A 22,987-nucleotide genomic window follows, 5' to 3' on the forward strand; every position below is an offset into this window, starting at 1 on the left:
GCTCCCCCAGACCCCAGAAGGGAGGGCCCAAGTGACACCAGGGGAGAAGACTAGCATCTGCAGGAGGGCCGTGGACCCTCGATGCAGGACGGGGGTCTCTAGACGCTCACGGAGGGGGGCCCCCGGACGCAGGAGGACCCTGGGGAAGGCGGAGGCCTTGACCCTCCAGGGGGACGGGGGCGGCGACCCTCGGGGAGGGGAACCCCCCAGACCCTCGATGGCGGTGGGGGGGGTCGAGGGCCCCCAGACTCCGGCATGGCGAGGCCCGGACCCCGGGTCCTGACCCCCGACCCCGGGGGGCCGCGTCACCTGCTGGTAGTCGGTGTCCTCGGGCCGGAACTGGCTGCTGGTGGTCTCCCAGCGCAGGTCGAAGTGGGGCAGCCGGTGCAGGAGGTTCACCCACCAGGGCGCCGCGTAGCTGACCCCGGCCATGGCGGGCCGCTGCCTCGGGCGCGCGCCGCCGCGGGGCTCCCTCGCTGGCCCGGGGGCGCGGGCTTCAGGGGTCCGCCACCCCCCGCCTGGCTGCCCGCATCGCCCGCGCGCTCCTGGGCCCGGCCCGGCCCGGCTCGGCCCGGCTCGGCTCGGCTCGGCTGCGCTCGGCTCCGCTCGGCCGCCCGCGCCCGCCGCCTCTTTGTTCGCCGCCGCCGCCGCCGCCGCCGCCGCCGCCGCCGCCGCCGCCGCCGCCGCCTCCGCGCGCGCCCCCGCCCCCGCCCGCCGCCCGCCGCCCCGCCCCCGCGCTGCCATTGGCCCGCCGCCCGCCGGCCCCGCCTCTGCCGCCGGCCCCGCCCCCCGCCGCCATTGGTCCGCCGCCCGCCGGCCCCGCCCCCGCGCGCCCGCCCGCAGGCCTCCGCCCCCAGTCCGCCATTGGCTCGCTAGAGGAGGCTCCGCCCACCCGGAGCCCCGCCCCTCGGCCAAGGGGCGCCGAGCGGGGAGGACCGAGCGGACCCAGGCGCCCAGCCGCTGATTCTCCACCCGCAGGTGGGGGTGGGGGCCGGAACCCCGCGGCACATCCGCACGCCTGGCTGCGCTTCCCAGGGTTCCCAGGGTGCTCGCTCGTCGGCTCGACCACTGCACGTTCCTTGAGCTTCTGCGGGGGTTCAGCCTGGAGGGGCTGCGCTGGCCTCTTACTATTATTTCTGGACCTCTTGCATCCTGAGAAACAGGGCCCTCCTTACATCTGGGACTTTGTCACCTGCTATGTTCTGGCTCAGCCAGCTCTGTGGGCAGACAGGCCCCTTCTGGCAGGCTGGGCTGGGCTCTTGTAGACTCCGGGCGGTGGCTTCCCAAGAGGCCTGTCCATCTGCTCACCTGCTTGACCTGACTTGTCTGTTTTCTTGTAATAAGGCTGGGTGGCCTCACTTGGCCTCCTGCAAAGGCCCATGGGCATAGGAGAGCCTTTGCAAAACTATGGTGTCCACCCATGGGATAATGTAGATACCACCCAGTTGAGGAATAACAGCCTTGCAGGAAGAGAGAGGTCACATTCTCCATCCCTAAAGGGCATGGTGTCTGGGTCCTGTTATTAGCAGCAGGTCACACAGCCACAGACCCCCTGCATCACCCTGACTCCCATGCCCCCAGGCACCAGTGTATCAGGCCGACCAGGGTCCCCATGTGGAGGCATGGGGTCTATGAGCTCTTTTCCATGTTTCCAGAAGCCCCAAAACATTGTGCATTTCCATCTGATAAGGCCAGAAATCCTGACCTAAACATGTGAGATGATAACTCAGCTGTCCTGAGTGGACTTGTGTCCCCCCCACCCCCGCAACACACACACACACACACACACACACACACACAGATAAGTCCTTGTCCTAACTCCTGGTACCTGTAACTGTGGTTTTATCTGGAAATAGGATCATTGCAAATGTGAACAAGTTACGATGAGGTCATACTAGACTATGGCAGGCCCTAATCAAATGACGATGTCTTCATAAGAAGGAATTTGGACACATTGACTCGGAGATGCAGAGACACAGAGGGAAACACCATATGAAGACAGAAGCAGGGTTGGGGGTAATGTCTCTGTAGCCAAGTGACCCTGAGGGTCACCAGAGCCACCAGCAGCCAGGACAGAGAGGCCTGCAGTAGAGTTTCCCTCACAGCATCACAAAAAAACAGCCCTGCTGACATTTCAACCTCAAATGTGGGTATCCAGAACTGGGAGACCCTAAATGCCTATTGTTCAAGCTGTCCAGTATGTATGTGGTGCTTTGTTATAGCATCTGCAGGAAACTCATACGTTGGGCTGTTCAGAGCTTCCACATGGCAGGTGTTCTGTACCTCTGCGTGGCCGGAACAGCAAAGGAGGTCATTGCTGATCAATACTCACAATGTGTCTGGTCTGTGGAAACTTTTCCTAAGATTGAGGGAGGGGAATGGGCCCTGGAGGGAAAGTAATAAAGGGGCCCAGGGTGGAGAAAAGGAAGAACCTACAACACATAGTTCTAGAAAAGCACTTCAAGAGCCTCAAATCTACTGTGGCTTAGGGCCCCCAGGTATTAGAGATAAACCCCCCTCCCTGAGACTGAAAGGCCCCCAGGAAACCACAGTTCCTTGGTGGGCAAGTAGGATCCAGGGGTTCTGGAGTCTGACACTTGTAGCTGTGTGATCTTGGGGAAACATCTTTACTCCTGTCCCTGATGGGCAAAAGGGGTTCCTGTAGCCCCACACCCAGAAGGGTGACAGGTAAAGGGAGAATCCTGGGTGGAGGGGAGAGGCTACAAGGAAGTCCTGTCTGCCACTCACACACACCATCCTTTTGCCTGGTGGTACTGGCTCAAGTGATACTGGTGGTTTTTCCTGCCTACCCTGGACAGCTGTGGCCAGACTCTGGCCCCACTCTACAGATGGACAAACTGAGTCCCAAGCCCCACCATATCTCTGAAAGCATTAGAATCACCACCCAAGCAGGAAACCAAGACTCAGCCTTGTGCTGTTGGCCGTAGACCGAATGACCTGAAATAGGGCACTGCTGACCCAAGAAGTCAGAGAGGACTCCGTCTGCTTTGCTGGCCCCTGAACAGGGTAGCAAAGGACACACTCTCAGTGACTCAGCAGTGACTCAGGAGAAGGCAGGGGAAACAGCTGGTCCTCCTCCAGCTAGGGAAGCAGCTGGAGCATCCCAGGGGGTGATCAGCAGCGAGGACATCCCATCACCTCTACCATGGGGACCTGGAGCCAGGAGCCCAAAGGCAGGAAGGACAGCTGGCAGTCTCCAGCTGAGCATCCCTGAGCCAGGCACCCCTGGAGTGCCCATGCATGTGTCCTCCAGCTCCCCACCAGGTGCCCACATCACAGAGGGGTAGTGAGGGGGGTTTCAAGCCTCAGGAATGAAGAAACTTGTTCTTTATCCACACAGTCAGGTGGCAGACAGATGGGCCTCAGTGTCCTTGTTTAAAATGGGATTAGAACCAGTCCCATATTGGGGCGTCTGGTGAAGCACTGGTCTTCAGCTCAGGTCATGATCCCAGGGTTCTGGGATGGAGGCCCAGGTTGGGTTCCACATTCGGCAGGGAGTCTACTTCTCCCTTTCCCTCTGCCTCTCTACCAGCTCAGGCTCTCAATTAAATAAATGAAATCTTAAAAATAAAAACAAAAAAAGAAAACAAAACAAAAAACAGTCCCATGTCCTGGGAAGGTTGTGTGGTGGAGGCCGTGCCTGGAAACGGCAGCAGGGACCAGGTTCCCATGCACATTCCGTGTGTGGGCACCATTCTGGTGCTCCCATGACTTCTCCGCCTCCAAACCTCTATCTCTGAATTAACTTTTCTACATGACGACCTCAGATCCTCTGTGAGCCTTTGCCTTCTCATGGCTAAAATGGGTAGAGTCATCCTTCACTCAGGAATGAAGCGCTGACTCACGCTGTCACGTGGACGAACCTCAAAAAACATGACAGAAGCGAGACACAAGGTGCCACATCTTGTGTGATTCCATTTCTAAGAAGTGTTTGACGTAAGTGAACCCAGAGAAACAGAAAGTGGCTGAGTGGATGCAAGAGACTGGGGTTTTAGGGGTAGGAGGAAGAACAGGGAGTCACTGATGAATGGGTATTGGGGTTTCTGTTTGTACTGTGTTCTTGGGAAAACTTTGGGAACAGAGGTAGTGCTTGCACAATATTGTGAATGCACTGAATGCCACTGAACTGTTCACTTAAAAACAGTCAGAATAGTTATATCTTACTGCACACACAAAATATGATTACATACCCCCCTCCCTTCCTTCCTTCCGGTGAAGTAGAGTTTGTGAGCAAAGGACAGAGATGAGAAAGCTGCTTAGGCGCATCTGGTAGAAGCATCTGGAATGCAGTGGGAGGGACAGGCCAGCCCAGGAACTCCCCAGGGTCCGAGTCCCAGGCCAGGAAGGTGGCTGAGTTGAGGCTCCTGAATGGTTGTCCCAAGACCTGTGGGCGCCAGGAGAAAGGCCTGGCAGGGCCAGGTCCCCAGATGCTGGGGCGGAAGCCAGAACAATAGCATCCCCTGCATTTGGACCCCTTCCAGAGAGGTTCACATTTTCCATGGAGATAGCACTCATGAGAACTGGCAGGGAGAAGAGAAAGCCAGGGGCCGGGTTTCCCTGGCGCCTGCTGCGCCCAGTGTGGCTGGGTGATGCTCTGCTGCATGCTCCCTGTGGATACCTGGCTCGTGGGTCCTGGTCACGGGGAAGCCGTGGGAGCACTGCTTTCACTCCACCAGGTGACCTGGTGGAGAGATGCCAGCCTGCCTGGTCCCCGAGAGGTCCACAGGGCAAGGCGAACACAGTCCCAGCCAGAGTGAGGATGTGAGCACCCCTCACTTGTCTGGAACCACCTCCCCAGCAGCCTTGCCTATCCGGAGAGCCCCTGGAACAGTAAATCAACAGGGACGGCCGCTGGCAGCCAGGGACCCCGCCCCAAGTCCCAGCCTGCAAGCTTCGTCTTGCTCAGAGCCTCCTTCCTGCTGGCCCAACACGCAGCACAGACAGGGCTGGTCTCTGGGCCCCCGGGCTGATATGACAGGAGAAGAGCTTTCACAGAGACCCCCACCTCCGGGGTGGGGCGATTTCCCCATGGCCCTTCCGCCTGCCTATCTGCCTGGCCCAGCAGGGCCGCCAGGTCTCACCGTGAGGAGCACCGCGTCAAGAGTCACCGGAGGGACTCGGGCTCATCTCAGGCTTTGTCCACCAACTCTGAGTCCATTGGAAACCACGTGTCACCTTCCAGGGCTTTATGCTCACAAAGCACAGCCTCCCCATTTTACAGCTGAGAAAACTGAGCTTCCAAACCACAAGCCTGGCTCGTCAACAAAGCAGGAAGCTGTGTCCAGTGGCTCATCTCACGCTAGAAGATGAGAATCTGTGCACTGCACATAGCACGGACACCAGCCCCGAGCCGGATGGCTCATCTTCACAGCCTGCAAGAGAACCATTGCTCCCTCATTTTACAGACAAGGATACTAAGGCCCAGGACTTGAAGCTGCTCACCCCAAGTCCCAAGCCAGGAAGCTGGAGACGCCTTGGGGCCCCTGGGTAGTGCACACCTTGTCCTGGTCCAAACTGAGGTCCAGCCTTTGCCTTCAGCTTTGGGGAGATCTACGTCAAGACTGTAACTGTGTCTTCATTTAGGGTGGGGACTGGCCCCATTAGAAGACCAGCTGCATGGGATGCAGGATGCTTGGGTGGCTGGCTCAGTGGTTCAGCATCTGCCTTCAGCTCAGGGTGTGATCCCAGGGTTATGGGATTGAGTCTCACATTGGGCTCCCTACATGGAGCCTGCTTCTCTCTCTGCCTGTGTTTCTGCCTCTCTCTCTGTGTGTCTCTCATGAATGAATAAATAAATAAAATCTAAAAAAAAAGAGAGAAGACAAGACCAGCCAGATGATTTAGGATGGGGGCTTCGGGGTCCCACAGCATCAGCCGACTTGGTAACCACGTGGGCAATGAATGAATGAATGAATGAATTAGTCGTGCCTATGTCACAGAACCCAAACACAAACCCTGGACAGCAGGGCGGGGCTGGGGTGGGGCCCCCTGGCTGGCTACGCTCCATGCATTTGCTCATATGTCACTGCCGGAGGGTCACCCACCCTGAGGGCAACAGAAATGTCTCCTGTGAACACCTCCTGGGCAGCCGTCTTGCAGCACTAACTTTGGCTGGTTTTAAGCCTTCGTGGTAATGAACTGTTTTGGGGAGTTTATCTTGCTTTCACGACATCCATGAATGAGTCCTAGTGAATTCTCAAATCTCAGTGTGGTTTGGAGAGCTCTCCAGACTTATGGCAGGTGGAGTGAGCAATGAGACAATCTCAGGGACAATGCCCTCAGACTCTCAGGCAACTTCCCTGTCACACTCCGATCTTGCTCAACCGTGCACGAGATGGGTGACCACTCGTGTTAGGAGGAGAAAAAAGGGCTCAGAGAATTAGTTACACATACAAGATGTAAACCCCTGTCTCTCAAATTTTTTCATCTAAACCTCTCTGCAGTGTAGACCACCAAGTCATGTATTTTGAAAAGGCCAGTGTAGGACTTATTTATTGCTGCATAATGAACCACCTCAGAACTTGCTGGTTTAAAACAACGACTGCCCTATTCGTTCATGACTCCGGGGTTCAGCTGCTTGGGTGCAGCTGGGTGACTCTTGGGCTGCTGTCACCCTGTGGTCATGGGGCAGCTCCACCGGTGCTGGATGGTCTCAGATGCTCTCACTGGTGGCTGGTCGTTGGTGCTGACCCTGTGGGCCATGTGGTTCCTGCCAGCCACGTTGGGCTTCTTCCTTGGTGTCTTGGGAGGCTGGAGAGCACAAGCCCTGAAGCATGAGCGCTTGTCTGCTCATGTCCTGGTTAATAATGCTCCATTGGCCAAAGCCGGTCATAGCCAAGCCCAGAGACAACAGGCAGGACAGAACAAGACATGGACACAGGGAAGTGTAGACTCAGGGTTGTGACTACAGCAATCTTGACTGTGTGGACTTCCAAAAGGGGAATGGATTGCTTAAAGTTCTGGTGCTCTCAATGGCCATGAGAGTACATCCTCTTCCTCCCTGGCAGGCACAGAGGAGGCACAAGAGGGTCTTTGAAGCTGAAGGACTCGTCGTCTCCTCCTGGCTGCTCATGACCGTCTCCAGGAGCAGTGGGAAGGGGACTCGAGCTTCTAGCTGGTAACAAAGGCTGGCCAGGCAGCCATTGGAAGGATGGGCTGCCAATCACAGGGTCCCCTTGCTGGGGGGAGAGAAGATGTCTTCCTGGGACCTCGGAAGCAGGCCAGCAGCATGGGGAGGGATCGGGGCCCCTGGCCTGGGGCCGTGGGAGAGATAGGCTCTCCCCTCCTCCTCCGGAGCCCTGCCAGCTGCTCCCAGGCTTGGGCTGTCTGCTGACACTGTTCCCCTTCCAAGAGCTGAGCCCCCTGGGTCGGGCAGCCTTCCAATAGCAGTCCCCCCGTCTGTAAAAGGAGGACAATCTTGCCTCCCTCCCTGGGTGGGTGCCAGGATTACACTAGAAAGGGGATGTTCACAGCCGAAACCCAGCTTCCTTCCATCACTGTAAGCTGTTGTCCCACATGATGCACCCAAGTGCCCTTGGGGGCCTGTCATTCACCCCACCACTGCTATGGCCCTGCCCACGTCAGCACCCTGGGGACCCAGAGTCCACAGGGGCTCAGACTGGCCTCGTTCCCTCACACATGGCTTTGCTGGTCAGGGTGGGGCCCAGGGAGTCAGGGTGAGCCAGGTTTCCCTCCCCAGGGTGGGCTGCCTCTTCTGGGACGCTGTGGAGACCTCCTGCTCCCCTTGGTCCAGAAGGAAATATCAGCCCACCCAGGGCTGTTAGAGGAAGCACCTCCCCCAGGTCACTGGGCACATGGGGCAGACAGGGCCGTGCTCCCTGCCTGAGCTTGTCCTTACCACCCCTGTCTGCATGAGGGACGCTGACTGTGCCACTCCCCTGCCGCCCTCATCCTCCCTATCTCTCTCGGAGGTGCAGGGCGGCAAGGGTCAGGAGAGGGGCAAGGTGGAGGCTTCCGGAACCAAGGCTATGATGATGATGTCACCATGGCCCTTGATGGGTGCTCCGTGCTTGTCCTGGAATGGACACCCTCATGATCTCTGGGAGGTGCCCTGGCTGGCATAGGCCCGCTCCAGCCACCTGCTCACAGCCACCCACAGACAACGTGGCCCCTGTCACTCCCTCGTTTACAGATGGGGAAGCTGAGGTCCGTTCGGGTCACCCCAGGTCACTGGTCAGGGTGGTCTGGCTGGAACTCTTGGCCTGGATTCTTTTGTCTGCAGGCACAGGACCCCTTTCCTCCTCAGATACCCCAGCTGGCTCTGCAGCATGGGTGGGGAGAGGTGGGCAAGTGGGAGGCCCCACAGTGCTCACCTTCCTGCCTGCCTCTACTATCTCCATCAGGGCCCCGGGAATGCATCGAGATCACTGAGGATGGAGTGTGCTGGAAATGTGCTGCCTGTCTGGTGGGGTGTCCCCATATCCCCCACCCCGGGATGCTCTGAGTGCTCTCCTCTCTCTCTTTGCAGGGGTGGCTGGGAGGGGCTGGCTTCACTGGGCTCCAGTGGGCACTAGAGGGGGGTGGCAAGCAGCATTGACAGGCTTCCTCACCAGCCCCTGAGCCATTGTGTGCCCTCCCAGCTGCCAGCGGGTCCTTCACCTCCTGAAATACAAATCAGAGCTTGTCATTCTGCTGCCAGCAGCCCTTCCCTGCTCCCAAGGTTCCCAGGGCTGAAGCCCCACTGCAGCCTCTGCTTCCACCCTGGCCCACCAGCCCCAGGCACCTTGGAGCCAATTCCAGTTCCAGGGTGAGGACCCCCACCCACACAGCCCCACCCCTCATTCCCTCCCCTGGGCCCCCTGGCCACTGCTTGCTCTGTACTCTGTGCCCCTAGGCCTCTGGCGCCTGGACCCTCGCCACCCTGGTAGGGAAGGCCCTACCAGAGTTCTGCCCACTGGGCGCCTGGTGCCCTGGCAGGTACATATTTGCTGGATGCAGGAATTCACTGCAGTCTGCGTGGCGCTCCGCCCAGTTGACAGGCTTGCAAACAGATGAAATACACCCTGGTACTCGAAGGGGCACAGAGCTTACTCCCTCTGTGCCGGGCACATGGCAAAACATGTAGCAAATAGTAGAGTGGGCAAAGGAAGTGCGAGAGGAGGGGCTGATCCAGAGACCTTCCGGGCAGGCCACTTGGGCTGGCCTGGGGGACAGGAGGCTGCTGGCAGGAAACAGCTTGTGCAAGAGGGTCAGCTGGAGGGGGTGTTGCTGTGTGTGCCTGAAAGGGAGGGCAGGGGTCAGGGCCAGGAGCAGGGAGCTGTGCCAAGCTGGGACATGGAGGGAGTCCAAGCTGCCACGTGGAACCTCAATGAGTCTGTTGGGGAGAGAAGGTGTGCGTTTACACTGGTTTTCAACAAAGGAACACAGGGCAGTGTGGGGAGGGTGGACCCAAGGGCCTGACTCTAGAATCACGGTGCCAGGAGGGAGATGAGGAACAGGGAGGAGAGTGCCAGCCACCTCACTGGATCTTACCTCCCCTTCTTCCTTAGTAACAGAACCTCCTGTTTTTATTGTGTCTATGGCCAGTTAGAATAAAGACAACATTTTCCAAGCTCCTGGGCAGCCGGATATGCAAGTAACTATCTTCTGACCAAGGGGACATCAATAGAAGTGTGAGGGGACACCTCCTTTCTCCTTCCTTTCTGTTGGCAAGAGTGTGTGTCAAGGCTGGCGTCCAAGCAGCCACTTTGGGCCATGAAGCCTTGTGTTCCAGAGAGTGAAGCAACAAGAGTATGTATGGGTCTTTGAAAATTGTGCAGCCACCCTATCTTACCTGCACTGTTTCTCTGGGGCCTTTGGAAACTTCTAATGTGTTTGGGGTTACTGTGATTTTAGGTTTACTGTGATTCTCCAGCCAGATCTAAACCTAACAAATGCAAGCATGGAGGGGAGGGCTCAGATTCTGAGGGCTCTATGGAAACTTGGTGGGGTGTGGGGAGCAAGAAGAGAGCGCCAAGGCTGCCTCTGAGGTCCTATTGGGAGGTAGAATGGTTTGTTCAGCATGCATTAGGCACCTTCTGTGTCTGCTCAGTATACAGGTGAATGCCTTCTTTCTTCAGGGAGCTTGTGGTCCTCAATGGGACAGACAGACACTTGAAGAGCTCTGCTGGAAGAAGCAGCCGTGAAGCCCTTTGTGCGTTTGTTCTGCAGTTATTGAGCACCTACTATGTACCAGGTGCTGTGCTAGGTCTTGGGACCAGCAACAGGCATCACAAACCCAGTATGGAAGGTAGGGAGTCTGATGGGAATGTCAGACAAGCATCAAATGATCTTGTCATTAAATGACAGAGTAGAACTCGCCAAGTGCTACAGGGGGAATCCCAGGCCCTCAGCATGAGTGACTGCCCGAGACCGGGGAGGAGGGGCCGAGGAGGTGGTGGTGGTGTCAGGGCACGGGAGGCTCCCAGGGGCTTTGTGACACTGCCCTGTGGGGTGGGTGTCTCCAGGGCTCTCCTAGACCAAAGCCACTTGCCCAGTGCTTCTCCCTCCCACTTGCTCCTGGCGGCCCCGACTTGGCTGTGGTTGACAGCAGATGGGGCCTGGCCAAAGCGAGTCCAGGCCCACAGGATGAAGGGGCAGGGCCATGCAGGCAAGGCTGGGGTGCTGGTTTGGGCTGTCATGGGCAGGGATGGATACGAAGAGGAGTGGACACACGGGGGCCAGCTTTAGGAGGTGAAGGCGATGGGAGATTGTGTCGACACATTGGGGACGGTAATGAAGGAGAGGGAGAGGCCCGTGTAGCACCCCCTCCAGGCTTCTGGCCTGTGTGCTTGGTGACGGGTGGAGGAGGGGTCCTCTGAGGCTGTGCCTGATGGGAGGAGAGAATCAAGTCACTTAGAGGGATTTTTTAATTGGGGTAAAGTATATATAACATAGTATTTACCATTTTCACCAATTTCCAGCATCCAGTTCAGGGGCACACTCACACTATTGCACACCCACCCCATCTGGATCCAGAATGTTCCAACCACCCACACTGAGACGCCGACCCCATCATGCATGGACCCCCATGCCCGCCTCAGCCTGGGCACCACCATCTGCTGTCTCTGAGGGTTTCACAGCTCCAGTGACCTTGTACAAGTGGACTCAAGCAGTGTTAGTCTTTTTGTGCAGCCTCGTTTCTTTCTTTCTTTCTTCCTTTCTCCCTTCCTTTCTCCCTTCCTTCCTTCCTTCCTCCCTCCCTCCCTCCCTCCCTCCCTCCCTCTCTCTCTCTTTCTTTTTCTTTCTTTCTCTTTCTTTCTTTCTTTCTTTCTTTCTTTCTTTCTTTCTTTCTTTCTTTCTTTCTTTCTTTCTTTCTCTTTCTTTCTTTCTTTTCTAAGATTTTACTTATTTATTCATGAGAGATACATAGAGAGAGAGAGGCAGAGACATAGGCAGAGGGAGAAGCAGGCTCCCCATGGGGATCCCGATGTGGGACTTCATCCCAGGACCCTGGGATCATGCCCTGGGTCGAAGGCAGATGCTCAAACACTGAGCCACCCAGGCGCCCCATGACCACCTCATTTCAATGAGCCCCAGGTCCTGTCCTCCAGTTCAGCACTGGGTAGCAAGGGTCCATGCTTCCTTCCTCTTCAAGGCTGTGGAATGATCCCCTGTGTGTGTGGACGGCATCTTGTTTGTTCCTCTGACAGTGGACAGTTACCGTCTGACTCCAGGGAGCACTGCTGCTGTGGACGTGGGTGTGCGAATCCCTCTTTGAGTCCCCGATTGGAGTTCTTTGGGGGCATATTCCTGGCTGGGGCCCGTGCTGATTCTGTTTCCTTTTCTGAGGAGCTGCCAGACTGTTTCCCAGAGCGGCTGACCCGTCTTCCATTCCCACCGACAGTGATTGGGCAAGGGTGCTGACTCCTCCGCATCCTCCCCAGCACCTGTGACATTGTGTGATTTTATGTTACATTATGTGAGTCTATCTCATGACTTTGTGTGTGATTTTACTGCCATAGCCATCCTGGTGGGCATGAGGTTGGTGAGTGTAATTTTGGACAAGTTGAGGTGGAGGTCTTGGAACATCCCCAAGGCAATGAGGAGGGGATGGCTGGGCAGCCAGGACTGGGGTGAGCAGACCATCCCCGGCTGCAGAGGCACATGTGCCATCATCCACGCAGCACAGACGACGGAGGCCATGGCACCTGTGAGCTCGCAGGAGCGGAGGACACCGGTGGGTGGCAGTGGTCTGCGGCACAGGGGTGTGGGTTTTGTGGCAACTGAGGGAAGGGGTGGTCAGCGGTGTCACCTGTCGCTGGGAGGTCTAAACTTCCATGGGCTTCGGGGTGAAGGTGGGCATCTGAGGCTGGAGCAGAGAGCCTCCTCTCAGTCCCCAGCAGGAATAGGAAAGAGTCGACACAGGAGAGAGAAGTCAAGATTCCATCAGCAGTAACCACATAAGGACGGGAATGCAATCGAGTAGCAAACAGAAATGTAGAAGATTCCAGAAGCATACATGCAGATCATACCTCTACCTCAGGCCTCCAGAAGCAAAGAAGGAAGGCAGCAGAGTCCACAGAATTCTGAGAGACTTTGTCAGGACCTCTCCTGATTTCCAAAGAACTCACTGCAGGGGTGGATGGGTGGGCAAGAGACATGGTTCAGAATGTTCCAGAATGCCCTGAGACACCTCCCCACCCCCCAGCTGCAGGATGCGCTTTTTCAGAGCGCCACGTGTCCTGCTGGGGGCCAGTCGGAAGCCGACCAAGTGCCTCTGGGCAGAGAAGCTGCCTGGGATGTGGGGTGAGCCTGAGGGCAGCCTTGGCCCTGCGCTGCCGCTCAGGGGGGCCTCCCAGAGCAACCACGGCTGCACCACGCCCTTCGTCCCAGCGAGTAGGACAAGGAGCATCCCTGGAAGCAGAAGCCACCCCGCAGCGCGGCAGAAGGGACGGAGGATACAGCCCGCACAGCCCGTGGAGGACGGCGACCCAGGTCGTCAGCAAGCGTCAGGAGAGACCGGGAGATCCTGGCTCCGGTGCCTGGAGCACGGGACCCAATGCCCAGCGTGAGCCCGGCGATCAGACGGTCCCTCAGGCTCCTTTCCTCTGTTGAATTCAAGTAACATTAAAGGTGGTATTTAAAAACCAAACCAGCACATATCCGTCTCTTTCTAGCCTATTGTAAACTTATGTCTACGTGGCATTTACCTACCTGCCTTCCTTCCTTCCGTCCGGTCCATCTACCCTGCCCTCCGTATACAAATGCAGGGAGGCATGGACGCGGTGATATTTACCCAATGCCAACGGCGGTTATCTCTGTGCAGAAGGACCGTGGACCCTGTGTGGCAGCTCGAGGCTTTTCTAGCTTTTGCAATAATGTGTTAGATGTGAGGGAAGTGGTCTGAGAGCCAGCGGGCAGGAGGCAGAGGTGCACAAGGCGGAGGTTGGGGGTGTCAGGGCACGGGGACAGTGGGCGGGTTCGTTCCAGGATGGTCCAAATGTAAGAGGAGGATTTCCCCCTGAAACACATCTTTGGGGAATGAGGACCCCGCCTTGGGCTTAAGTGCTTACCCAGCATCTCGTCCTGCGGGGCTCTCAACACGGCAGCCTGGCTCCTGAGAGCCAGAGCCGGGGGGCCTTCCAACAGAACCAGCTAAAACTGTCACCATCGTAGCAGGAGAGCCTCATGTCTCAAATGCTGGGTGTCCCCTGTGGCCCTGGCCTTTGGAAAATCTCTTGGCGCACACAGCTGTGATTACACTGTGAGAGACGAGCATCCGCGGCCGGGCAGGAGCCAGCACACCGGGACACAGACGTCCTCACGTCCTCACGCCTGTCCTCAATGCTTGGGTAGAAGTGTTTCCAGAGGCCAAGGTTTCCTTACGGATCTTTACATGGCTGATGATCGGACAGCATGGGCAAAGTGAGGACGACGTGCATTGGAAACTGTCAGGTGACTCACATGGCGTGGTGTAGATGCCGGTGTGAGCTGGCTAAACCCACGAGTGGCTTATTTCATAAGTGGTTGTAAATACGTCCGTAGGACCCAAGAACGCACTACTTACAGACAAGCTGGCGTTGGACAACTTCATCCACATCTTTCAAAAGTGACTGTTTGCACATTGGTCACACATTCCCCTTTTGTGTGGTCTTCTCCTTGGAACAACAGAGGTGCCCCATATAGTTCAGCACTGCCTGAGTTTATAGCGTGTGTATGTGTTTGTGAGTTTTTGCATATTCATGTGTGTGTTTGTGGTGCATGTTTGTATGCGTGTTTGCATGTGCATACGTGTGTGCGCATGCCCATGTCCATCGGCATGTGTCTGTCCACGGGTGTTTGTGTGAGGGGCGGTGTGGCCCGTTCCGTGGGGATGGCTGGTGGCCTTGCTCAGATGTGGCAGCAGAGTGGGGCTCCGGGCAGGAGCCCGGGGCCTGGTGACCGAGTGTAGGGTGAGGAGCATGTTGGGAGACAGGGGTGATGGCCAGGTTTCTGGCTCAGGAAACCCAGAGGCCTGTGATGTTGTCATGGAGACGGCATCGAGGGGCAGGGCGCGGGTTACGGGGCGAAGGTCAGTCAAAGCTGGGCCAAGCTGAGTTTGAGGCATCTGAGACACGTAGGTGCAGACATTCATCTCAATCTCCGGGGAGTCCCGTGTTAGGGACAGGGCCCTGGGGTTGCCCGTGCCCGGCAGGCAGGCAGGGGACGGGGCTGGTAGAGCCCGGGGGCTGGGCAGGGTGGAAACTGAGATGAGACATGGGGCAGCAGCCACCCCGTCAGTGCTGCTGAGGGGGCCGGCCCTGGCGCTGAGCTGGGGAAAGGCAGTCCAGGCGGATGGTGGATGGCGGGGTGAGGCCGTCAGCAGGGACAGCCACTCTGGGGCCCCCGACCCCAGCAACCCCCTCCCTCCCCACCCCCTGCAACCAGGAAGGGGAGGGCTGAGGAAGAAGCGGCCAGGCTGGGCTCCTGAATGAAAGCCCTGGGGCCTTGGCACACATTGGACCCTCTCCTTTGAATCCCTGGCAGTTCTGGGGCTTAATTAACGAACAGCTCGGGGCACCCCTCTCTCTCTTCAGAAAGGACTCCATGGAAACGTCCCACAGGCTCCTTAGGCAGGCTCTGGTTAATGGGGCCGCCCCTCGGGGCTGTAACGGCCCCGGCTGGGTTCCCAGCATGTTAATGGAAGGTGCTGGCCAAAGGCCATCCGCTGGCACCCACGCCAGCAACCTGGGCCGGTTCCTCCTCCTCATTCATGTTCCCAGCCCAGTAGCAGCGCTGGGAGCCAGGGATTCGGAGTGTGACTTTTTTTTTTTCCATATTCCCTGGTGACTTTTGAAGAATCTCACTTTTAAAGTCATCTTGGCCAAGGGCCTGGGGGTAACTTGCAGTCACGAGTGGTAAAGAGGCCACACGGTCCTTGCGGGCCAGACTGGGCACCAGACCAGTGACTCCTGGGAGCCCAGAGCCAGTGGCAGGAACGGGGAGGTTATGTGTGTTGGTGAGGTGTGTATCTGTATGCATACTTGCGTACCATGTGTTTGTCTACACCTGCTGGCCGGGGCCGAGGCTGGAGCTATCCCCCCAACCCTGGAGGCTGCGCCTGTGCTGGTGGACCTCAGGCTCTTGGAAGGACCCATGGAGGTGGGCTCAAGGCTGGGGAGGGTGTCTGAGGGGCCCTGCCCTCCGCTGTCACGGACTCCATCAGGCCCAAGCAGCTCCCCGACAAAGCAAGAAGCCTTCCCAATGAGCTATTGGTTAAAGAGACGCATAGTGATGGGGCACGAGGTGGGCTTGGGCAAGCGCTAGAGCCAGCCAACAAGTCCCCAGAGGACTTCAGGCAGATCCCAAGGGACCCGAGGGCCCGGCAAACAGCCACATGTGAACCAAGTCATGGGATACCTTGCTCTGTGCAGCAAACTCCTGGGAAGTGTATTCCCCAGAGATGGGCTCCCTTATGTCACTGGATAGTGGGATTCCTGACAATCATTCCTTCCCTGCTCCTAAAGAAGAATTTGGGGGAATGCAGTGGGCCAGGAGAGAGAAGGGGGTGGGTTGGCGGCGGGGGCCCCCTCCTTCCTGCTGGTCCTCAGTGCCTGAGCCAGTGCAGCCACCCAGGCAAAGGGCTGGAGGCCCAGGAAAGTGACCCACCACTTGGCCTGGTGGGTGTCTGAGTAGCTTCTGGTCCTGCCCCATGGTCTTCCCACCAGCTCCTGCCCCCGCTGCCCTTTCTCCTGAGCTCTTGCCTGCTGGGAGAGAACCAAGGGCTGCAGAGGCCATGGCATGGCCTGGACTCGTTTGTCATCACTTGGCTCCTTCAGAAAAGCGACAGAATAGTCTTTCCCGAGAGAAAGGAACAGCATCTGGATGGCCAGCCCAGGTCAGCCTGCATGCATCCTGGGGGGCATCCTTGGGGCCCCTGGACAGCAGTGCTTCGAGAGGGTGGGCTCCAGCAGGTGCACAGGAGCTGTGGTGATAGCTAGGGCAAAGTGAGTTGTACATGCTCCTGGACTTCCCCTCTGGAGGGCAGGGACCTGGGCCTTTGGGGTGCTCTATGCCTTCCTGCTGGGTCCTTTTCCCTTCTCTGTCTCCCAGGCATCAGCCTAGCTGCCCTAAGGCCCCATGCTGGGACTGGCCCCTAGGTGAGGCCCCTCTCCCACCCTGTCTTGGGCTGCTCTGCAGCCCTGGGAACCCCACCCCCACCCCAGCTGCCATGCTCGGGCGCTGTAAGCACGTGGGGACCTGGGGTTCTCCACAGGGCCCGCAAGGTCACAGAGCTGTGGGGTGGGCTGTCCCTCAGAGGGTGTGCGTGATGGATGTTGGCTGAAATCATGGCCTGGAGGTGCGTCAGTGACCGAGGCAGCTTCCAGACTGTTTGCTTTTAATAGATCAACAATGCTACACCAGAGGTGCACGGACAGACCAGTGTACATATTTACAGTTCCCGGGGGCTGATCCTGCCCTCTGGTCGCGGCGCACAAGCCAACCCGGATGCTGTGCGGAATTGCCCCTTTCTCCCGGGCAGGCCTTGTCCAGGCCCGAGGCAGGGACATCCCTACGACCTGAGCCCGCTCCTCAGAGTGAAGAGTTGGCAGAAATGCCCGTGTTTTGTGGGAGGGGCGGGAGGAACCGCATCCGAGCTCACAGGCCTATGGGCCCAGCCTTCCTCGCCCTCGGGTGCGCACCCGGCCCCTACAGACCCTGAGCTCTGAACCCGGCGCCCAGAGAACGGTGGTCCGGTCACCGTGGAACAGACCCCATGAATGACCCAAGTCAGGGCCAGCAAGGAATTCAGTCAAGTTACCAATCAGTCCAGTGGGAAAATAAAGAGAAAAGAGAATTGACCTGACAGCCCACAGACCAGGCAAAGAGAAGAGACTAAACTAGCCAAGCCTCCTGGCTGAATTCTTCTCAACCCACTGTATGAGCAGAACCTAACAGGGTGGGCCCAGGTGACTTGGGATGGATGTGCTGGGCTGGGGGACCTCACTGCCCAGGGGCGGGGGATGCAGAGCGCCTCCTGCCACGTGTCCTGCTGGTGCTGGAGCAGAAGCTTCCTGACCACAGGGAGGAGGGCCCACGACTTTCCCCAAGCAGAACCTCGTGCTCCTCAAGAGTGACCTCAGAAGGGCTCCAGTAGGCACTCTGTCCCAGCCAGGGTGAGCTTTCTAGCATCAGCTCTGGGACCCGGAGACGTGGGGCTCTAGAGGCCCTCGGAATCCCACCCAGGCCTGAAGGTCTCCATGTTACCATCAGCAAGGGCTAATCTCATGAAGGGCGAGACTGGGCTTCTGAGTGGAGCTCTGTGCAGTAGAGGCTGGGCTGCGGGCTCCCCACTACTCTTTCCTTGGGGCCAGGGGCAGCTTGACCCTGCAGGTCGATGCTACTTCTTGATTACAGTTTGGTATCTTTTAAGGCTCAATCTACACAGTGACAAAGATCCATCCAGACTCCTTCCTGGGCACATCCGGGGGTGGGGGACAATGAAGAGGAGAGTTCTGCTTGGAGAGGCGCAGAAAGGAGCAGCCTGAGGAGCCCGAGCCCATCTTGGGGCCTTGACGTCTTCGTGTCCTGTCATGGGTTGGGGAGAGCCTGCCCCAAACAAGCCTGTCACATCTCTCTCTTCCAGAAGGTGCGGCCCTGGCGTGTCCAGCTTGGCCTACTTACTGGGCAGAGGTGGGAGCACATGGTGGGGAGAAGGAGGTGCTGGCGGCCCAGCTCCAGACAGAGCAGCTCCAGACAGAGCAGCTCTTCCCAGCTCAAGGCCAAAGGTGGCCAGGAAGCTGCTCCCCAGAGCATGTGTTTGCAGGGCTCCTGGTGGACCCCATTCCAGGCACAGGCATTGTCCATCTGACCCTGAAAACCAGCCCAGCTGGCCCTTCCCAGAGATTAAGGAGAGGCTTCAGGATTCCTACACAGACAACCAGACAAGTGACAAAACCAAACCAAAGAGAAAAGCCAAAGAAGAGAGCGCTGAGCTGTGGAGTAGGTAGTTCTCTCTTAACGAGATAAATTACTTTCCAATTCTGGTCACTATGTCCCCCGGAACACGCCTCGTCCTACGAACCCTGAGCTCCCCGGCAGAGCCAGCACCGTGTGAGGGCCCAGGGCCAGGGCCTAGGGCAGGGAGGCCATCTTCCTTGTGGGCAGAGCTGGAGCAACGACAATCTCGTCTGAATCCTCCGAGCTGCTGTCATCCACTTGTGGAGGCCCCATGGGCTGTGGTTGCTGTTGCAGTCCTAAGGGAGAGAACGGCCCTGCAAGGAACCAGAGGGGGTCGTCACCCAAGCTGCTTAGGGCTGGAGTGTGCCTTGGGCTGCTGCTCTCCAACACCTTGCATCGGACCTGCTCCTGCCAGGACGCCCAAGGTCACACCCAAAGCAGTGAAGGTGGGACAGGCCTACAGAATCAGTGTCACAGCAGCCACAAAGCCACCTCAGCCTCCAAGCTCAGCTCGGAACATTCTGGCCATTTCCAAAAGGCCAACTCCTGTAAAAGGTGATGGCTGGCCAGCAGTGAGCAAGCTTGAGCGTGGGCGGGGGTTTCTGAGGACCACTTCATGGTGGCACCCTGAGTCTGGGGCCTGGGTGGGGCTGCGACCCGAGTGCAGGTGGGGCTGGGGACCACCTGCATGGGTAACAGCCACCTTCCTCATGACATGGGCCCTTGGGCAGGGGAGGCAGGCAGGACCAGGAGGTGCCCAGTGAGTCCTGCGAGCCTTCCAGCCTACCCTCCCCTGCTTTCTACACACACAGCCAATTTCCCAAATCCTCAGTCCACGCCGGAAGGGGCACCCCTGATGACTGCCTGCACCCGGAGAGCCAGCTTGGTGGAGGGCGGGGGAGGCGAGGGCAGGGGGTGGGTGGGCAACTGGCCCCACACAGGGCTATGCTCCAACCGGTGGAGGATGCGCAGTCATATGGCGGCCGAATACCACAGTTCACAATTCACAGTTCACAAGCTCTGACAGGGTGAAAGTTGAGTGGGGATCTTCGGGTCAGACATGGCGTGAAACCCTCAGCTCATGCAGGAGATCCTCCAGGGCCCAGACCCAGCCTCCCACACTCACCAGAGCAGGGCTGCAGGGAGGCTGGCTTCCTTGGCCCCCACGGCCCCAGCACTTCATCCTCTGCTGCCGGCCCCTCCACAGTCTCCCCGCTGCTCATGTCACTGTCCTCCTGGCCTGAAACAACACGCACACTCAAAGCACCTGCGGTGCGCAAAGCCAACAGCCAACACAGGCAGGGCTCGTCACCTCCACCTGTCTTTCTACCCCGAGGGCTTTGGTTTGGAAAAACTGCTTCCTTTTGCAATTTGCCCTGTCCTTCTCGGATTCCATCTGTGCGACCCAAGGGCGCAGCACGGAAAAATCCTCCAGTGCACATGCTCCACAATAGCGCCGCGTGGTGACAGCATGCTGCCCTCACAAATGAGACCTCAAGACTGTGTTTCTTGGTCTAAAGACAGCATCAGATCTCACGCACTCCCCTCCCGCTCATCTCCAGCATCACTGGGAGCAGGAGCTGGCAGCAAGAGAGGCTCCCCAACCAGTGTGAGGGGCCATCAGAATCCCAAGACCTGAAGAAAATGCTCAGGCCGCTCACATTGGGCTCTATCTCACACATGAGGCCGCAGGCCCTAGCCCAGGACCCCACGTCAGCCACTGGGCAGAGCAGGGACTGGGCCTCGCAGCTGGGGTATAGCAGTCCTGCCAGGTCCAGGGATTTCTGCAGCTTTTGGACCATAATGAGGCAGAGAAGCAAATACAAGCAAAGCTTTGCTCAAAACTAACAAATAGGAAAGGCGCTGGCCTAAGGGAGGGAAACCACACAGTTCCAGTTAGAGCCAAGAATAAAAACCAAAGACACATGAGCCACGAAGCTCCAACTGTGTGGCCCGTTGGTTCCTGGAAGCTGCTACAACTGGCACCAGGGCTGCCTCCTGTGGGCTCGCCTTTCCCAGCAGCCTGGGGGATGAGGGCCGAAGCTGGGGGCACCTCCCTGCTGACAGCCATACTCTGTGCCTGAGTGGTCGCCCTGGGACAAGCCCCCGCACGTGCCTGCACACCCTGAGCTTCCGGGGCAGCGGCCACACTGTTCTTGGAGCCCAGAGGGCCAGCTGCCCCTTGCATGGAAATCCAAGACGAAATGAAATTACCAGGAAAAGCAGGGCAGGGTGGCGCGGGCGGCTGGCGGGCGGGTGCCAGAGCGGGTCTCCTCCTCCTGGAAGCTGCAGGGGTGGCTCTCTGACTGGCGGCACTGGGGAAGAGAGAGAGGCTGGCCGCTTGGACTTTACAGACGCCCCTACCACCAAGGCCTTGGCAGAACCAGCACGGGTGGGTGGCACGGAGCACAGCGCGTCCGCCATCGGCCTCCCGGGCACATGCCAAGGTCAGGCGTCGACGCCTTCTCTCCCATGGTCCCTAGTGCTTGCTGCCGTGCCTGGTGGCACTGGTGAGACCCCAACCTGCGTGGCATCCCCAGCCGCCCCAGCTCATTGGGAACCAGACTGTGAGATCCTGGCTCCACCTGGCTCTCCTTCGGCAGAGAGGAAGCATAGCCTGAAAAGTGATGGGCGGCTGCCTTTCCTGTTGTGTAGACTGGGAAACGGGAACCCAAGCCTCTTGTCCTTGCACCTCAACAGACACTCCCTTGCCTGCTGCAGATCCTGCTCTGCCCGAGTCGACCTAGATGGGGTCTGAGTTTCCGCATCCAGGGCTCCAGCAGGTCTGGCAGGATCGTGGCTATTGAGAATGAGTGTGAGCTGCTGTGGGAAGGGCCTGACAACACTCACACCCTCCTGAACACTCAGGTCATGTCGAATTTTTTTTTTTCAAAAATTTTTTTAAAAGGGTAATGCGTTAGGACAAGAGAGCTGGCTACAAATTGGTGGGAACCAGAATCACACGGTGCCTATGCCCTTCTGCTGGTTTTCCCCAGCACAAGGGAGCCATTCCAGGAAGGCACCCTCCTGAGAGGCAGACCTGGTGGGCTACCCCACCTGCATGTGCAGGAGGAGCTCTGCACGGCGCGTTTGTGATCACGTGACATCTCCTGGCTCCCGTGCCCTGTGCCTGTGCATGGGTGGCCTGGTGGATAGGCAGCTTCCTGCGCCATGGCTGTGGCTGGTGTCTCCCAGTGACATGCAACAGAGGGGGGCCTGCCAGTTGGATTTACCTGTGTCTGACCCGTGCCAAGTGTGCCCGGAGGACGGACTGGATGGTGGTGATGGCCTCTTCCTCCCCGGGGTCATCCTGGGCCTGGATGGCACGGCTTGGAACACGTGGTGGTAGGGGGTCCTGCTATGATACCACAGTGGAGAAGAGAGCCATTTAGAAGCCTCTGCCCATCTTCCAGGTGTGGCAGGGCCCCTACCAGGCCCCCAGAGAGTCGTGTGGGTGTGCAGCCCCATTCCAGGTGGCTTATCTCGTCACTAACCATGTGCTCAGCAGGCTCCTGACCCTCAGATCCTAGAGATTCTTAAAATGAATGTCTTGTCATTTTTGCAGAGGACGGACAGATACAGAAAATGCTTATCTTTATTGTGTTTTTAAACTTCTGCCTTAATTGCGAGACAGGCACACTACCTAATATGTGAGCACCTCAAAGCCATGTGGCCCCTGAATTAAATCCAGCTGAGCCTGCACTACAGGTCCTGGTGCCTGGCCCAGTGTGGCCCCCTACACACAGAGTAAGGTGCCAGGTAGGACACGGACATAGAGATGCCGCGCTGCCCTGGATGATGGGGCATGAGATGGCAATCTGGAGAGAGGGCAGTTAGCACCCTGCTGTGTCCCGCTCCCAGGGTTACCTGGCCTGGCGGGCTGGGAGGCCCAGGGGATTCTGAAGTACACGCCTGGCTTGATAGCAGCTTCACCCGTGCTAGGTGTCCCCTGAAAGCTGACTGAAGCACCGTAGCCGCCTGGTGGGGAACGAGGAGAGGGAAATGGGTATTAATCTCCCTGGAAGGTGGCAGGTGCAGAGAATGGGGTGCTGGAGGGGAAAGCTCTATCAGCAGAGAAAACTTTCTCTCTCACTGCTGCATAGCCACAGCCTCTGTGTCTCCTGCCTACTGCCTCGTGCAGGAAGAGGCATACCCAGCATCTGAACCCAGGCATCTGTTCAATGCTATCACATTTAGCTGCTCATATTCGTCCATATTCTAAACACAGTTATGTTTCCATATTGGGTAGTTAAGCCCATGCAACCTGCTTTCTATATACCTCTTTCAAAACCAAGTGGGCCAGAGCATGATCTCAAACGGTAGCAAAGGGATTATTTATCCTCTGACCTTAATCTTAAATGATCTCCTCAGACACACACATGGATGCTCTGTTAAGTCTGAGATCACTGTTCTGGATTCCAGGGGCAGCCCTGGCTGGAAACGTCACAGCATGACAAAAGGGTTGAGCTCTCATCGCATATTAGGCGAGCGCCACGCGAGCACACTGGGGCCTGATATGTCGCGTGTTTCGAGGTTAAGATGCTTCCAGCATCACGGTAACTAAAAGAAACAGCTTTGCTTTGTT

General features: G+C 57.7%; 2 protein-coding genes across 14 annotated transcripts in view; both read right to left on the minus strand.

The window, feature by feature from the left end:
- TTYH3 (tweety family member 3) overlaps positions 1-566 on the minus strand; it is a 30,009-nt gene extending 29,443 nt beyond the window's left edge. The window contains exon 1 of one of the 2 annotated variants that reach the window (XM_077907605.1): positions 310-566. In XM_077907605.1, coding sequence (XP_077763731.1) covers positions 310-432 — 123 coding nt within the window. In that variant the 5' untranslated portion in view covers positions 433-566. The remainder of the gene's footprint in view (positions 1-309) is intronic. The other variant, XM_077907604.1, reaches the window with a different exon arrangement.
- A 16,257-nt stretch (positions 567-16,823) lies between these two features.
- The window catches only part of IQCE (IQ motif containing E), a 46,162-nt gene continuing 39,998 nt past the window's right edge, over positions 16,824-22,987 (minus strand). For 11 of the 12 annotated variants that reach the window (XM_077907616.1, XM_077907611.1, XM_077907613.1 and 8 more), the window contains 5 exons: positions 22,270-22,380; positions 21,636-21,760; positions 20,617-20,717; positions 19,529-19,642; positions 16,824-18,716 (listed from right to left, as the gene is read on the minus strand). In XM_077907616.1, the coding sequence (XP_077763742.1) occupies positions 18,577-18,716; positions 19,529-19,642; positions 20,617-20,717; positions 21,636-21,760; positions 22,270-22,380 (591 nt within the window). In that variant the 3' untranslated portion in view covers positions 16,824-18,576. The remainder of the gene's footprint in view (positions 18,717-19,528; positions 19,643-20,616; positions 20,718-21,635; positions 21,761-22,269; positions 22,381-22,987) is intronic. The other variant, XM_077907607.1, reaches the window with a different exon arrangement.

This window comes from Canis aureus, chromosome 8 (assembly GCF_053574225.1).
Source record: "Canis aureus isolate CA01 chromosome 8, VMU_Caureus_v.1.0, whole genome shotgun sequence".
NCBI classification, from domain to species: Eukaryota; Metazoa; Chordata; class Mammalia; order Carnivora; family Canidae; genus Canis; species Canis aureus.